The sequence below is a fragment of the Teleopsis dalmanni genome, chromosome 2, assembly GCF_002237135.1.
Source record: "Teleopsis dalmanni isolate 2A chromosome 2, ASM223713v2, whole genome shotgun sequence".
Lineage (NCBI taxonomy): Eukaryota > Metazoa > Arthropoda > Insecta > Diptera > Diopsidae > Teleopsis > Teleopsis dalmanni.
Window position 1 is genome coordinate 82,008,110 of NC_051847.1, and position 13,999 is coordinate 82,022,108.

Consider the following 13,999-nt stretch of genomic DNA (forward strand, 5'->3'; position numbering starts at 1 on the left):
AACCTTTGGGACCCAAAGAAGTTTTTATGGTGGAAGCAATTTGGCGGGCAGCTAAGATGTGGCTCTAAAATAAAAATACAAACAATTTCACATTTAATATGTTATTTAAAATAAAGTATCATTTTCTCAAAAACAAAAACTCATGACGGCACTGTTTATTAGTCACTCATCGAGGCATTTTTAACCTCAAATTATTATGACGTCATGAAAAGCCGACTGGTTATTTTAAGTTTATTTTAACTTATAAAATTAACAAATTTAATATTATGAACACAATTAAATACGGTTTTTGCATTTAAAAATTGTTATAAATTAAAATGTTAAGTTGTTTGCATAAATTTCTTAGTATATGCGAACAAAACAAAACATCTGGAAACTTCTAAAGAACTTGTATTAAAACACCTGATAAACGCTTCTGAAATAATTTATTTAAGCAAAAGTGTTTCTTTTGCAGGAAAAATTTACATCCACCCAAAGGTTGTATTAAATGGCCATTTTGCTGGGATATCCTACCTTAATAGCTTCTGTGCCTGTAATCCGTTTTTGTTGCTCCTGGTCCCGCAATATAATAAAAGGCCGACCATATTCATCAAAAGCAAAAGTACCTGGGAAGGCGTTCATTTTTCAAAACTCGCGATTTTCAATAGATTACAGGATTCACACAGATTAATATCCACCTTTGCTTAGATCACGAACAAACTTACGCCACAGACAAATAATGTTTTACTACAAAATTCCACCGGCAGCGAATGGCATTGCCAGATGTTAAAAATATTAGTATTTCGGCAGCAAATGAATGATGTATTTTTGTTGACAAGCAAATGTTTTTGCATATATACTGCTTATATTATCTACATATGTAATATTATAAAAATTTATAATAGTTGTATGTATAATAATAATATATAATTTATTATTTATTTATTATTATTTATTATTATTTATAACATTATTTTTTAAATAAGTTATTAAAATTATATTATTGCTACGAATGTTTTGACTATGCTAAGGGTACTCCATATTAATTGATAATGAAATATATGTATAAATTTAGTCATAATTTATTTTTGCAAAGGTTGATATTCTTAAAGCATTAAATAAATACTTTTCTTTAATTATTAATATTTACTATTTTAGAGTATTGCTGTTAACATAAAACAATAACAAATCATACACATGATTACATATTTAATAAGGGCCATGTTATGCAGAGTGTCCCGGGCACGGCAAATTACGCTCTTTTGGGCTATGCCGAAAATGCATGTTATGCGGAGTGTCACATCAGTATTGCCAATTTTGTATTTTTACTACTAATTGGTTGTGCCTAAATTTAAAAGGAAACTAGCAAGAAAAAACTCATAGAGGCTGTAATAATGTTAATTTATTTTTATATTATCTTATAATAATTGTTAACAGTACTTACGCGTTTTTTTAAAATCGGAAAGTGATAGCGATTTATAAAAAAATGCTGTGTTGCTTACTGCCATTTTTTCTTCAAAATGTATTAGAGCTGTAGTAATTTGCTCCTGAAAGGCGTAAGTTTTGAAATTTATTACTAAACAACACTGTTTTGCCGTAGTGCCGAGGCACAAATAAGAAGGCTCTCATGCCGGAGTTTGAACGGCCATATTGTTTTTTCTCTCATTCTCAAATTTAAAATTTGCATTGAAAACAACAACAATTGCAATTCTTCTGGTTGATCTTTCATTTTCGAAGAACATATATCTTACGATTTATATTGTTATCTTGTCTTGTAAAACTGCAACAATAGTTGAAGTTCCTGCAAAATTCCGATTGTATTGCAAATGCAACTAACTGCTATAGACTTAAGGCATAAAAGAGCATAATACAATAATATGAAATATTATTTTAGATTTGTCCAAAGAATTATTAAATATTGTGAATAAAAAATGTATGTTATGTCTTTTATAAATTACTTTTACATTTTAATATTTAATTAATAAACAATTATATGTGTGACGTGTTTGACAAACTTAAACTGAGTAACATTTCTGGTTTTGAAGAAGTACAACACACAACAAAATATTTAGAAAATTTTTATGCTTTTCCTATTTGCAATTATATATTTAATTTTTTTGAATTATTTATGTATGATAATTTAATATGCTCTGTACAATGCGATGTTTGACAAACTTATTATAAGTTAACATCTCTGATTCTAATTTTGTACAATACACAACAAAAAGTTCAACGAGCTGGACATGTCAAAATGTATGATTCCTACAAGCGATGGTAGCACTGCTAGTAGGCACCCGAAATAGTACGATTGGCCACCAAGTATTATATTTATTTTAAAATAATAATAAGACAAAGTAACGGAAAAATGAATATTATTCTTTAGTGATTTATTTGATATTTAAATTTGCGTTTGGAAATAATTTGCATATATTCTCATTTTCGAAATATATTGACTGCGGGAACTGTATCAACAGACAACAACAACACGAACAAAATAAAAACACATGTAAAACAACAAAAGCAGCAAAACAAAAAACAAGCAAACGAAAGCAAAACAAAGAGAAGAAGAAAAGAGTTTGCCGTAAAGAATAAAATTTTTTAGAAAATTTCAGTTACACTTGTAACTCAAATTTTAATCCTACGAATCATACACTTGCATTTGTCGCGTACTATGGAATATCGTTTGTCTGATAAAATAAGCAAGTTTGAAGCAGAGTATTATTTTCAGGTAAATATTTATATTGATATATACACCAAAATTACTCATATATGTGTGTGTGTATGTGTAGACAATTGAAATGGCCAAATCGGATGAGGAATATGAAGTTGAGTTGTGCAATACTCCCCCTGCACTGTCATCAGACATACTCGATTTGCATAAAGTGCAAGATGAACCAACTTTGTGTCCGTGGCGATTTGTAACGCGAAGGCGTCGTTCACAGCGTCGATATACTTTTAACGGTATTCAGGGTGCACCACCAGCGCCACCGTCCACTCCCACATCTTTGACTGCTGCTGGCACAACAACACCCTCTCCTACTGCAACTAATGAAGATCGACTCAATAATATGCTATATATATTAGATTATGCGCCTAAGTACAAAAAGAAGCTCAAAGAGCAACAGCGTACTGATGCTGAACTAGCTGACCTGCTGAGTGTGGTGACTATAACTGGTAGCAGTGGCGGCGGTGCAAATGGTGGAGGTGGTGGGCAAAGTATTGATCGCATAAGTGCCAATTCGCGCGCAATACGGAAACCGAAATGTGCTTTCAGATCTTTTAAAGTGCATCGAAGCCTCGAGAAACCTGAGTTTTATGGTGTATTGGATGAAGAAGATTCTGTTTCAGCACCTGAATATGATACTGAAGAAGAGGATACATTGTATCGACGCCGTTTTGCGCGCAAATCATATGCCATACGAAGAGGTGTGCGGTCCAGGCGATTGGCAAAATTTGAGCATCAGGAGCGTATGGAAGCTATTTCAGACATTTTCGATACAGCTATGAGCTTCAATGAAGCATAATTTTATTAAATATGTTGCTCCGTACTCAAATGGCGCTTATTTTACTCATTTTTTGGGTCTATTGTGATGATTTTGAATTTTTTTCGTAAATATTTGTTCTCTACTTTTTTTAAGTGCGTAAATATAATTAATTTCAGTGTTTTAAGTTAAAACAATATGTATGTGTAATTAACAAATCTATTTCAATGATGAGACTCTAAAGTTCTAAGTATGTTTCTCTCTTAAGAAATGTTCCATTTGCTGTTGAAATATATTCCAAAATAAATTGCAAACGAATGTGTATTTTAAGTTTTGAATCGATTTATGTTTTTATTTCCACATACTGAAGTTGTCTAAAAATAGATGTGTACACAACGTAGAGGAGGTCCAGTTTTGTAATATAAATATGGCAAATCGTTCTAGAATTTAAAATGCAGTGAAAGTATAATAATTTATGTGTTAACGATTTGGATTATTTGAACTAATGGACCTATTCCAACAAGATGTATGGATAGTATGACTATATTACATAGATATATGTAAGTAGATATGTATATAAAAGTGTGGCATATAGTAGTAATAGTGTTGTGTTGAATTTTTGGTTCATTTAAACTAATTAATCTATCTCAACTTGGAAATATGGAATATCGTTATGGATAGTTTGACTAAATAATATATATGTGTAGCTGTCAACACTCATTCAACGCAGCAAGCTGGAATTGAATTCAAAAATATTGGCACTAGAAAATTATTTAGATAAAGAATCATTTTTCCGGATAAGTTTGAAGTTTCGGCTCAAGTAATTAAGACAATACAATAAAATAATTTCTACATAATATAGCCTTTGTGATTTTTATTTCGCTCAAGCAAGAATACCATTTTAAGCCACAGAATGCTGAAGATTATAGGTGCGGTAGAAAGTGATTCCTGTCGACTCTGTTATGAGGAGAAGGAAACATCAGAACATATTCTATGCAACTGCCCAGCGTTGGCAAGACGTAGACTCGATTACCTTGGTAGCGGGATCCTGGTCCCAAATCAAATAGGTAAAATTAAGCCCACTGCAATTATAAGATTTATAAATAGTCTAAAATTGTCCTAGTTGGGCCTATAGGCGCACAATAGATCTTTTAGGTCGGGGTGCACAAATAGCCTATTTTAAATAATAAAAGCCACAGAAAGCCGCTATATATGTACATATATAATGCGTGGCATTTAATTTTAATAATTTAAAACTCAACTATATTTTATAATTCAGAGTAGAAAATAATAAATTAATCATAATTGGATTTATGCAATAACTTATAGGAATAATATAAAGTACAGAACAAACTATAAAAACTTATAAATTCTAAAAATTTAACAATTTGGGACATTTGTGAATTTGGTGGTTAGCGGGAAAAAATTCCAAAAGCGATACTATCCCGCCAAAATGTGACATTTGGGCACTCTAACTATTAAGCATTTCAGAGAAGAAAGTAGCTAATTAGGTAATCTCATAAAATGCTTAGAAAAAATATATGCTTGTAAAATTCTAAAATTGGCATATTTTGTAAATAGGGTGTCTACCGGGAAAAAGTTTCCAAAAACAAAGTTTAGGCTAAATATTCTCTTCGTAGTAGAAAAATACTAGTCAGAAAATTTTTTAAGAAAAATATAGGCTTCTAAGGTCGTGTGCGAGTTAGGCTAAGTTGATGCTAAACCAAATGGGAGATTTTTTGGGATGTTTTGCACTGCACACACTTAGCCATTTATCAACACGTATCGACGCATCACTACATTATCGGCTTATCTTAGAATTTCCCTCATTTAGAACGCCACATAGCCTAACTCGCACACGTCCTAAACTTATGAAATTTGAATATGGTATATTATGGACGTGTGCGAGTTAGGCTAAGTTGCGTTCTAAATAAGGGAAATTCTAAGATGAGCCGATAATGTAGTGATGTGTCGATAGTGTTGATAAATGGCTAAATGTGTGCAGTGCAAAAAATCCCAAAAAATCTCCCATTTGGTTTAGCATCAACTTAGCCTAACTCGCACACGACCTATATATAATGTACTATATATATACTATATTATTATATATATATACTATATTATTATATATATAACATAACATAGTAATATATAGTGTTTTCTAAAAGCTTTTATAGACAATGAAGCACATATTAATTTTTTTATAATTCTTATAATATCCTTCAATCAATGAAAAAGAAAGGCAAAAGTTCAGGACACAGTATACAAATACATATATAAGTTTAGGATAGGAATAAAATGAAAGTGTTTATAATTGACTGCAAAAATTGTACAGAAAATCTATTTAGGATCCGAAGTTTCGATATTGACTGACATTAAGGTATATATAAGTTGGAATACGTAGGTGAAAGACGCGTGGTTTGGAGTTATGAATGGTTGCATTTAAGGTACATAAAAATGTATGGGTCTACATTTGAAAAAAGTTTAACGAAAAACTTTGCCGATATCAGCTGCTCCGTAATGGTAGTTTTTGAAAAATTTTTAATGGAAGGTGTGGATATATGTGTTGCGTACCTACGGAAATTACTACAATAATTTTAAGTTTGATTGAGATCTTTATAAGTTATCATTATTATCATTGATACTAAAAATTTTTGCGCGTCTTAGCATCATTTTACAAGGTGCGTTACCGACCCCAGTTGCGAGTCGATGTCATCCAATGTGCAATAAGTACAATGAATAAGTATTCTATGTATTTTTGATACGAAATTAGAGACTGATGAATAAAGTAGTAAGGATGAACTCACTCAACTCAACATATCACTAAAGAGATGGCCTATTATTTTGGCTATAGCTACAAATTTAAGTTAAAAATTTTTTTTTTTTGTCTATTGTGAGTTCCTGTGGACGTTGCAGATATGATTGTATTTATCCCACGAGATCATTCAGAATAAACGATAAAACGCTTTCACTGCTTCTTTTGGATTTTAGTCATTTGTAAATAAGATGATTTAAGCACTCTTCATTCTTCATTAGACAATGTAAAACTATTCGGTTGCTGAAATTCATTGAGGAGTTTAGACGTACGGTTAAAATGCGTAGTGCGATATTGGTCGCGATATTGCATTGTATTTGTCCAGTACGATTTTATGTCTTTACCCTAAGAGCAATCTGCGAGCATCATAAGCATAGTTTTATGACCTTTTAACTTTGCAGAGCATGTGGGGAGAAAGTTAACACACTGCATAGTACGACACTGAAGATTCTGGGTTCGGTGGTAGTAGGGAAATTGTATTCACCGAAGGTGATAGACAGAGTCATAGTCTTGGAAGTTAGGAGAGTGACTTAGTACTTAGAAGGGGGTAGATAAAGATTTCTTTTTTCAAAGAAAGAAGCCACTTGGAAGAGGTATGCATTGATATTATTGCACAATATAATATGCGCCGCTTGAAATAAACGACTGCTCAGATGAAAAAAGCTGCTTAGTCCTCTCAAAATAAACTCAAAAAGCAGATATATTTCTAAAATTTTTAGAACTGTTACAACAAGAGCATGGGTTGTTTTATGAGACTGATTGTCATATTTAAAAAATACAAGAAGCCTTAACTGATGTGCTTCTATTCATCTACCGTTCACTCAAATCACCTTGGTAATATATGAAATTAATATTCAGTCGTAGAAGATAGTTGTATGGAATGGAAAATGGAGACCCGTCGACCGAACGGAATGAAGTAATATCCAATTTTGTCAAAAAACGGCTTTGCAGATTTCGACTGATTGCATTCTCGGGTCGCATACCACTTTTAGGCAGAATACTTTTTGTAAAAGAGCATAATCAATTAACTTCTAATCAATATCTACTTGCATCAATATCTATTGCAATAAAGCCAACATGAGTGAGGTCGAATACAATTTCCTTTTCCAAAGAGCGAGACTTTCCCCATGCAACAAGAACTTTCCTACTGCAATTGAAGTTAGAATAATTCCATGCGGATCTCCCATGATGTTGTTCATCTGTTTTCTTGTAATAATACATAGACCAATTTATACCCAATTGATCTCTGGCTTCACCCCATTTTGGTTAGCTTTGTCGCTTTAATCGAGGTCTGTTTTAATTAAAATCCCAACAATCAATAATCTGCTTTCGTTCAAAAATAACCCTTCTTTTTCATAATTTCTTTACTCCTTTACACAAACCAATTTAAGCCCAATTGTTTTCTGGATTCACTCCATTTTGGTTAGCTTTGTCGCTTTAATCGAAGTCTGTTTTAATTAAAATCCCGACAATCAATAATCTGCTTTCGTTCATAAATAACCCTCTTCTGTTCCACAATTCCTTTACTCAACCATATCCGAAGCCATGTATTCTAAGTTAGTTTGTAAATACTCACCGCTCTTGGATTATGTACATAAACAAATAGTATGTAGAAGGAGAAAGCGTTTATTTATTAAATTTATATGTCAATACAACCATTTGTCACTTAACGTTTACCACCTTCAGAGAGTATAACAAATATATTTGTTAAAAAAATAATACATTCATATATTTTTATATAATTTATATACTTATATGAGAAGAATATATGAGCTTTTAAAAATTTAATCATATTAAAAAAACATCAAAAAATACAATTTTCCTAAAGTACATCGAGACTTATGAAGAGAATAATATATCTGCATATAAAAATTGCATATATGCTTTCAATAATATAATGTAAAACAATATCATGGATTTATCTTCTACCAAGTAAATAATTGATGTCGATATCAATAATTTTTAAAATATAAAACAATATCAAAATAAAAACATTCACATAACTTTGATTCGCTTCGCAAATCTCACCCAGTTTCCAACCATACAATCCTTTGATTATATATAATTATTTTAAGTTAATTATATTTAAACATTTAAAATAACATTTTTGATTGCATTAAAAAATATTCAACAGCTTTCGAGACTAGTACTACGATTCTAATTATATTAAACGAGTCTAAATATATTGCGGTAATTTAATAATAATAATGTAATATTGCTAACTTATAGTTTTTAAAGCAAATTAATTTGTCTTTAATTATTTGTTAAATATTTTTTTTTTTGAAAATTTTTAAAAGTTTAAATTATTTAGAGTTCTACTCTAAAAAAATTCTCTTTGAGATTTTCTTCAAGCACTGCTGGATCTGTAACTGGCATACGGCAAACCCTGTCGTGACATATGTACACTGTTGGCTTACCATTGATCATTTTGAATTTGTTTTGGACACGTTCATTGTAGGAATCATCTGGATGCTGCGGATCGACATGTAGTATTATCATACCTGGTATATAAAATTTACGGCAAATTTCTACAAAACGCTTAGTAGTTTCTGAATCTGGTCCAACAACAGCCACCAAATCCAAACCAAATTCATGTAAGAACAAAGCTGATGTCATTTCTGGAAGTGTATAGCCAAATGGCTTAACATCTGCAAAGAAATCAAATAATTTTGCAGCACGTTTTTGATAGGTGTCTTTATCGAAGTAGTGTGAGAGTAAAATAAGATTGCGTGCGGTAACACTATTTCCACATGGTTCTGCACCATCGTGATCTGTATCATATGAAAACAATGTTATATTAATGATAGACAAAATTGTTTATGTATAAACCTTCTTTAAGTCTTACGACTACGTTGGGTGATTCAGCTTCTGAATAGAAATAGCCACCATGGTTATCATCCCAAAATAAAGTATCCTGTATATCTTGTAGCTCTATTGCCCATTGCAAAGCGTTTATGTCCAAAGAGGATTTATAATAATCTAGAAGTCCTTTAATTAGAAAAGCATAGTCGTCTAGGAATCCATAAATATTCTCCATTCTGTAAATTGAATTAAGAACAATTAATAAGATCTAAGCAATTATAGTACTTGAAATAAAAACAATATTGATTTGTATTTATAAATTAAAGATTCAATCAATTTAAAGGTAGTTAACTCCTGATCAATAGCTTTAATTGTAAGAAGACCAGATATTGTAATTAAAAATAATGGTAAAATAGTTAAGTCCAACTTCAAATATGGATTGATAGGCTGATGTCACTTTTTGTTTTATTGCAGACCTAAATCCGATAGTTGGGTACATTTTGATACCACAGTTTATATATATATACATGCATATATATAATTATATACTCGTATATAATAAAGGCATGCTAACGCTTCCACAAGAAAACTACAGTTAAGTAGGAAACCGATTGTGTCTGACAAGTAACGAGCAATTCTTAACAATGGTTCTGTCCATTTCGGGTCATAGACGTACCATGTTATAAGCGTAGTTAGACAAATATGCTCACTGCACCATCTTTAGTTTACCGACTATTAATTATAAACGATAGATCCTGTTGACGACAACCTATCTCTTGGAGACAAAACTCAATAAGACTACTCTGATAATTAACTAATATATAGAAACCAAACCTTAAGTTATTTTATTGCATTCTTAAAAACTTTCGTAGTTTATCTTTTAATTATAATAATTCTATAACTATAATAACTAAACTATAGTAGTCAACCTATATTTATTCTAGTATAACCACTGACAACATTTGAAATTTAATAATCAATTTCTGACCTTCTATAGAACGTCAAGGTTAGAGTGGCAGCCTTGTGCATTAAAGGATCTGTAGTACATTTCATTTATTTATGTCCGATTAGGTTGAATTATTATAATGATCCGTGTAGGCTTATTCTCATTTTACCGCTGAATCTGGTAGGATTTAAAACCATTTCTAATCTTCAATTAAGTCGAAAATCTTCTTAAAAGGTGAGGCTCTACCGAGTTTTATCATTTAAAATAATTTATTAAAGCCAAAAATTGTTCTTAAAAATTATTCCTACTATTTTTATCAATCGCATATGCCAATGAGAAATCAGATGTTGAATACTGCTATGTTGAATACTGCAAGTTACAATCAGGTCTCATACCAAGAATGGTTTAATATGGTTTAGAATAATATTATAAAACTAATATTGAAGGTAACTACTTCAACATTTGTTAATATAATTTATAATAAATTATTTATAATATAAAATTTATACTTACTCTTCTATATTGAGCTTTTCATTATTGACATCTATTCCGTAACAGGAGCGGAATAGTTTCTTATGCTTTGCATCAAAAAGATTCGTTTTTATAAAATCTACAAGTTTTTTAGCTGCATTCATATATTCTTCACGTTTTGAACTACCACAATTTGACAATTTAGCTAAGCCAGATAAAACCAAGCCATTCCAAGCGGTTATGATTTTAGTATCAAGATGTGGCCGAGGTCTTTTATCACGTATTCCATGTAAGATATCATTTGTTGTATTCAAAATGAGTTGCAATTGTTCGACAGTTATTTCAAACTTCTTGCAAGTATCCTTTTCAGAATCTTTTACAATAAGTATATTTTTGCCTTTTAAGTGTCCTTGAGGATCACTTGATGGTTGTACATTACCAGCGGGAAGCATAGAATAATGAAAGGAATATATTTCAAATGCGCGGTTTGCATCAAAATTCCCATATAATTTTTCATTAGTCATAACTGCTTCCTTCACTTCATCAAATGTCCAAGCATAAAATGCGCCTTCTACTTTTACTGCATCGTTGAAAGTTGGCAAAGAATCAGCATCTTCTCCAGCAAAAAACCCACCTAGTGGATGTCTTAGATCTTTTATAAGATAACGAAATGTATCATCAGCGCGTCGTAAAAAATATTCATCACGGGTTAACTTATATGCGTTTGCATAAGCCGCCATCAATTGCCCTTGATCGTACAACATTTTCTCAAAGTGTGGCACATGCCACTCACTATCTACGGAATATCGTGCAAATCCACCAAAAACATGATCATGTATGCCGCCATCACCGATATGATAGAGAGTTTGTAATACCATATCCAGGACATCAGTGTCCTTTGTTACAATATAAGCGTGAAAGAGAAAGTTAAGTCGTGATACTTCTGGAAATTTGGGACGAGAACCAAAACCGCCATAATGTCGATCATAGCGTTGTTTGAATATATTCAATGCTTCTTTTAGAACGTGATCTGCGCTATTGGGCTCGAAAACTTGTTCGCTTTGTTTTTCTGTCAGTTGCTTTCTAAGTGTTGCTATAATTTCTTTGCCAGTTGAGTTAAGTTGCTGCTCGTTTGATTCCCATCTTGAAAGTATTGTTTTCAGCACATTTGAAAAGGAAGGTACACCTCGACTACAATAAATTTTCTTATTAATGTGTTGTACCAAGGTAGAAAATAAATTACTTACTGATTAACTGGAGGAAAATAAGTGCCTGCAGCTAATGGAGCTAGGTCTGGTGTTAACCACACAGACATAGGCCAACCACCATGTCCATTAATCATTAAAACAAATTGCATATAAATTTTGTCAATATCAGGACGTTCTTCACGATCCACTTTAATGCTTATAAAATTAGAATTGAGAATTTTAGCAACATCTTCGTTTTCGAAAGATTCACGCTCCATAACATGACACCAGTGGCAAGTTGAATAACCAACAGACAAAAATATCAACTTTTTCTCTGCACGTGCACGTTCTATAGCCTCTTCACCCCAAGGATACCAATCTACTGGGTTATGGGCATGTTGTAAAAGATACGGAGATTTCTCTTTAGCCAACCGATTTGTATGTTTGGGTACTGCTGAGACTGCTTCAGTAGACATACTGCGTATCAAACTTGTTCTACTAATAAAAAAATGTTAAAATCGAATTAGTGTCATTACACTTAAAATACTTACGTAAAATATGAATGATTTGTTGCTTGTAACGATAAACCTTTTTCTTTTTGTGTTGTTGTTGTTTTTGAACAACTCGAATTTTTTGTATTTATTGTCAATGGGATGTGCTTTGGAGGATTTGCTGCTGTGCTTGATTTACGTATTAAATTATTGCTGCAACGACATATATTTTTAAACATAGCAAAGAAAAAATTTAGTCAGTTTTGTTTAAATACTCAATTGGGAATAAAATATTTTCGAAAGACGTATAACACAAGAGGCAAAAATTGAAAAGAAACAAAACAAGATTGTTTTTTACATTTTCTTTTTTTTATATTTACGTTTTTTATTCTATCCTACTTTTGACATTCTGTTTTTCAAATGAAATCATTAGTAGCGCACTCTGTCGCAAAACATTCTATTTAAAAATAACTGCCATTTTCTATACAATGTTTGTTTTAGATTAATTATAATAAATTATAAGTAAATCTATAAAAAAAAGAAGATAGATAACAGTCTTATTACATCAGTCGTTTATATTTTTTTTTTCCATCCTTTTCTTTTTGTTTTTCTCCTTGTCCGTTATGTGATACTCCGTTTAATGAAAAAATGTGACAGCTAGATTTGCTGTCAAATTTAGTTTTGACTTAACTGATCTTCAGTGCAAAGTGAACTTTGTTGGAAATTTTTAAATTTAAAATACGCTATAGAATTCTGATAAGGGTTTAACAAATAATGAATTGAAGTTTGCGCTTATTATGTGAATGTTTAATATCTTTGAAATGTGTTTAATAAAATTAAAAATTTTTTGAGAATGTCCACATAAGGAAATACATTCATATGTATTTAACAGAGGCCTATTTGTATTTTTTTGCGATAATATGATATAATAACAGTAAATGAAAGTGTAATAAATAATGTGATAAATGCTTTATAGCTTAAAAATATTTTGAAATATTATATTATTTTGATATGCATTCATAACATTTTATTTGGTAATTGATATTTAGTGGTCAATTTTCGCACAAGACGCCATTTTGTTTGAAGGTAAGTCTGTAAAAAAAAATATTTGTTTATTTCCTTTTTTTTAAAAAAAAACATATAATTTGAATTTAAATATGCAAACATGTTAATGATTTAAAAAAAAACGACAAATATCTTTTAAAAGATAAACTAGAATTATATCGTTACCTTGAAATTTACTGAAAAAAGCAATATACCAATTAGTTGTAGCAAAACTGCATATTCCACTCTACTGACGACTTTGAATTTAAAATTTGGCAGGGTACTTATAGTCTCTGAAAATTGCAAACGAATAATTAAATTTAAGAAGTACGAGGGTCACTAATTATATTTTGAGTCTAATAGTCAAAAAATACTAACTTGTCGTTGAAAATTGTTGTATTGTTTCTCGAAATATTCTCCTTTATAATTAATACACTTTTGTCTGCGTTCGAACCATTTGTCGAAGCATTTTTTTCAATCTTCTTCAGACACCTTCAAAACATGGTTTTTAAATGCAACAACGGCTTCTGCTTCTTCTTCCGACAAAAATCATTGTCCGTACAATTTTTTCTTGACGTTCGAGAATAAGAAGAAGTCATTGGGTGCCAAAACAGGACTGTACGGCGGATGACCCATCAATTCGATTTTTTGAATGCTCAAATAATCGGTTGGTAGGCGAGATGTGTAATCAATCGCATTCTCTTGCTGGAGAGGATGAATGATCAGACAACTCTTGTTTATTTTCCGCATTTCACTGAAGACTTCTGGAAAACAAATGGTTG

General features: G+C 31.2%; 3 protein-coding genes across 7 annotated transcripts in view; 1 reads left to right on the top strand and 2 right to left on the bottom strand.

The window, feature by feature from the left end:
• The window catches only part of LOC119674922 (T-complex protein 1 subunit epsilon-like), a 27,339-nt gene extending 26,599 nt beyond the window's left edge, over positions 1 to 740 (bottom strand). Inside the window, exons 1-2 of the mRNA XM_038086080.1 lie at positions 514 to 740; positions 4 to 64 (exon numbers count right to left, since the gene is read on the bottom strand). Coding sequence (XP_037942008.1) covers positions 4 to 64; positions 514 to 621 — 169 coding nt within the window. The 5' untranslated portion in view covers positions 622 to 740. The remainder of the gene's footprint in view (positions 1 to 3; positions 65 to 513) is intronic.
• Positions 741 to 2,153: 1,413 nt separating this feature from the next.
• On the top strand, positions 2,154 to 3,794 carry LOC119684702. The gene is made up of 2 exons (XM_038098802.1): positions 2,154 to 2,707; positions 2,769 to 3,794. Exons 1-2 carry the CDS (start codon positions 2,651 to 2,653, stop codon positions 3,501 to 3,503), a joined length of 792 nt encoding a protein of 263 aa, XP_037954730.1. The 5' UTR covers positions 2,154 to 2,650; the 3' UTR covers positions 3,504 to 3,794.
• A 4,746-nt stretch (positions 3,795 to 8,540) lies between these two features.
• On the bottom strand, positions 8,541 to 12,837 carry LOC119679079 (spermatogenesis-associated protein 20-like). Of its 5 annotated transcripts, none has more exons than XM_038091237.1 (6): positions 12,738 to 12,837; positions 12,234 to 12,386; positions 11,743 to 12,180; positions 10,538 to 11,686; positions 9,106 to 9,314; positions 8,541 to 9,047 (listed from the first exon to the last, which is right to left on the bottom strand). In XM_038091237.1, the coding sequence occupies exons 3-6, from the start codon at positions 12,156 to 12,158 to the stop codon at positions 8,584 to 8,586; spliced, it is 2,238 nt and encodes a 745-aa protein (XP_037947165.1). In that variant the 5' UTR covers positions 12,159 to 12,180; positions 12,234 to 12,386; positions 12,738 to 12,837; the 3' UTR covers positions 8,541 to 8,583. The 5 variants fall into 5 exon arrangements, with proteins under 5 accessions (XP_037947165.1, XP_037947166.1, XP_037947167.1 ...); XM_038091238.1 differs by having other exon boundaries at positions 12,727 to 12,826; XM_038091239.1 differs by lacking the exon at positions 12,738 to 12,837 and adding an exon at positions 12,449 to 12,467.
• Between the last annotated feature and the right edge of the window lie 1,162 nt (positions 12,838 to 13,999).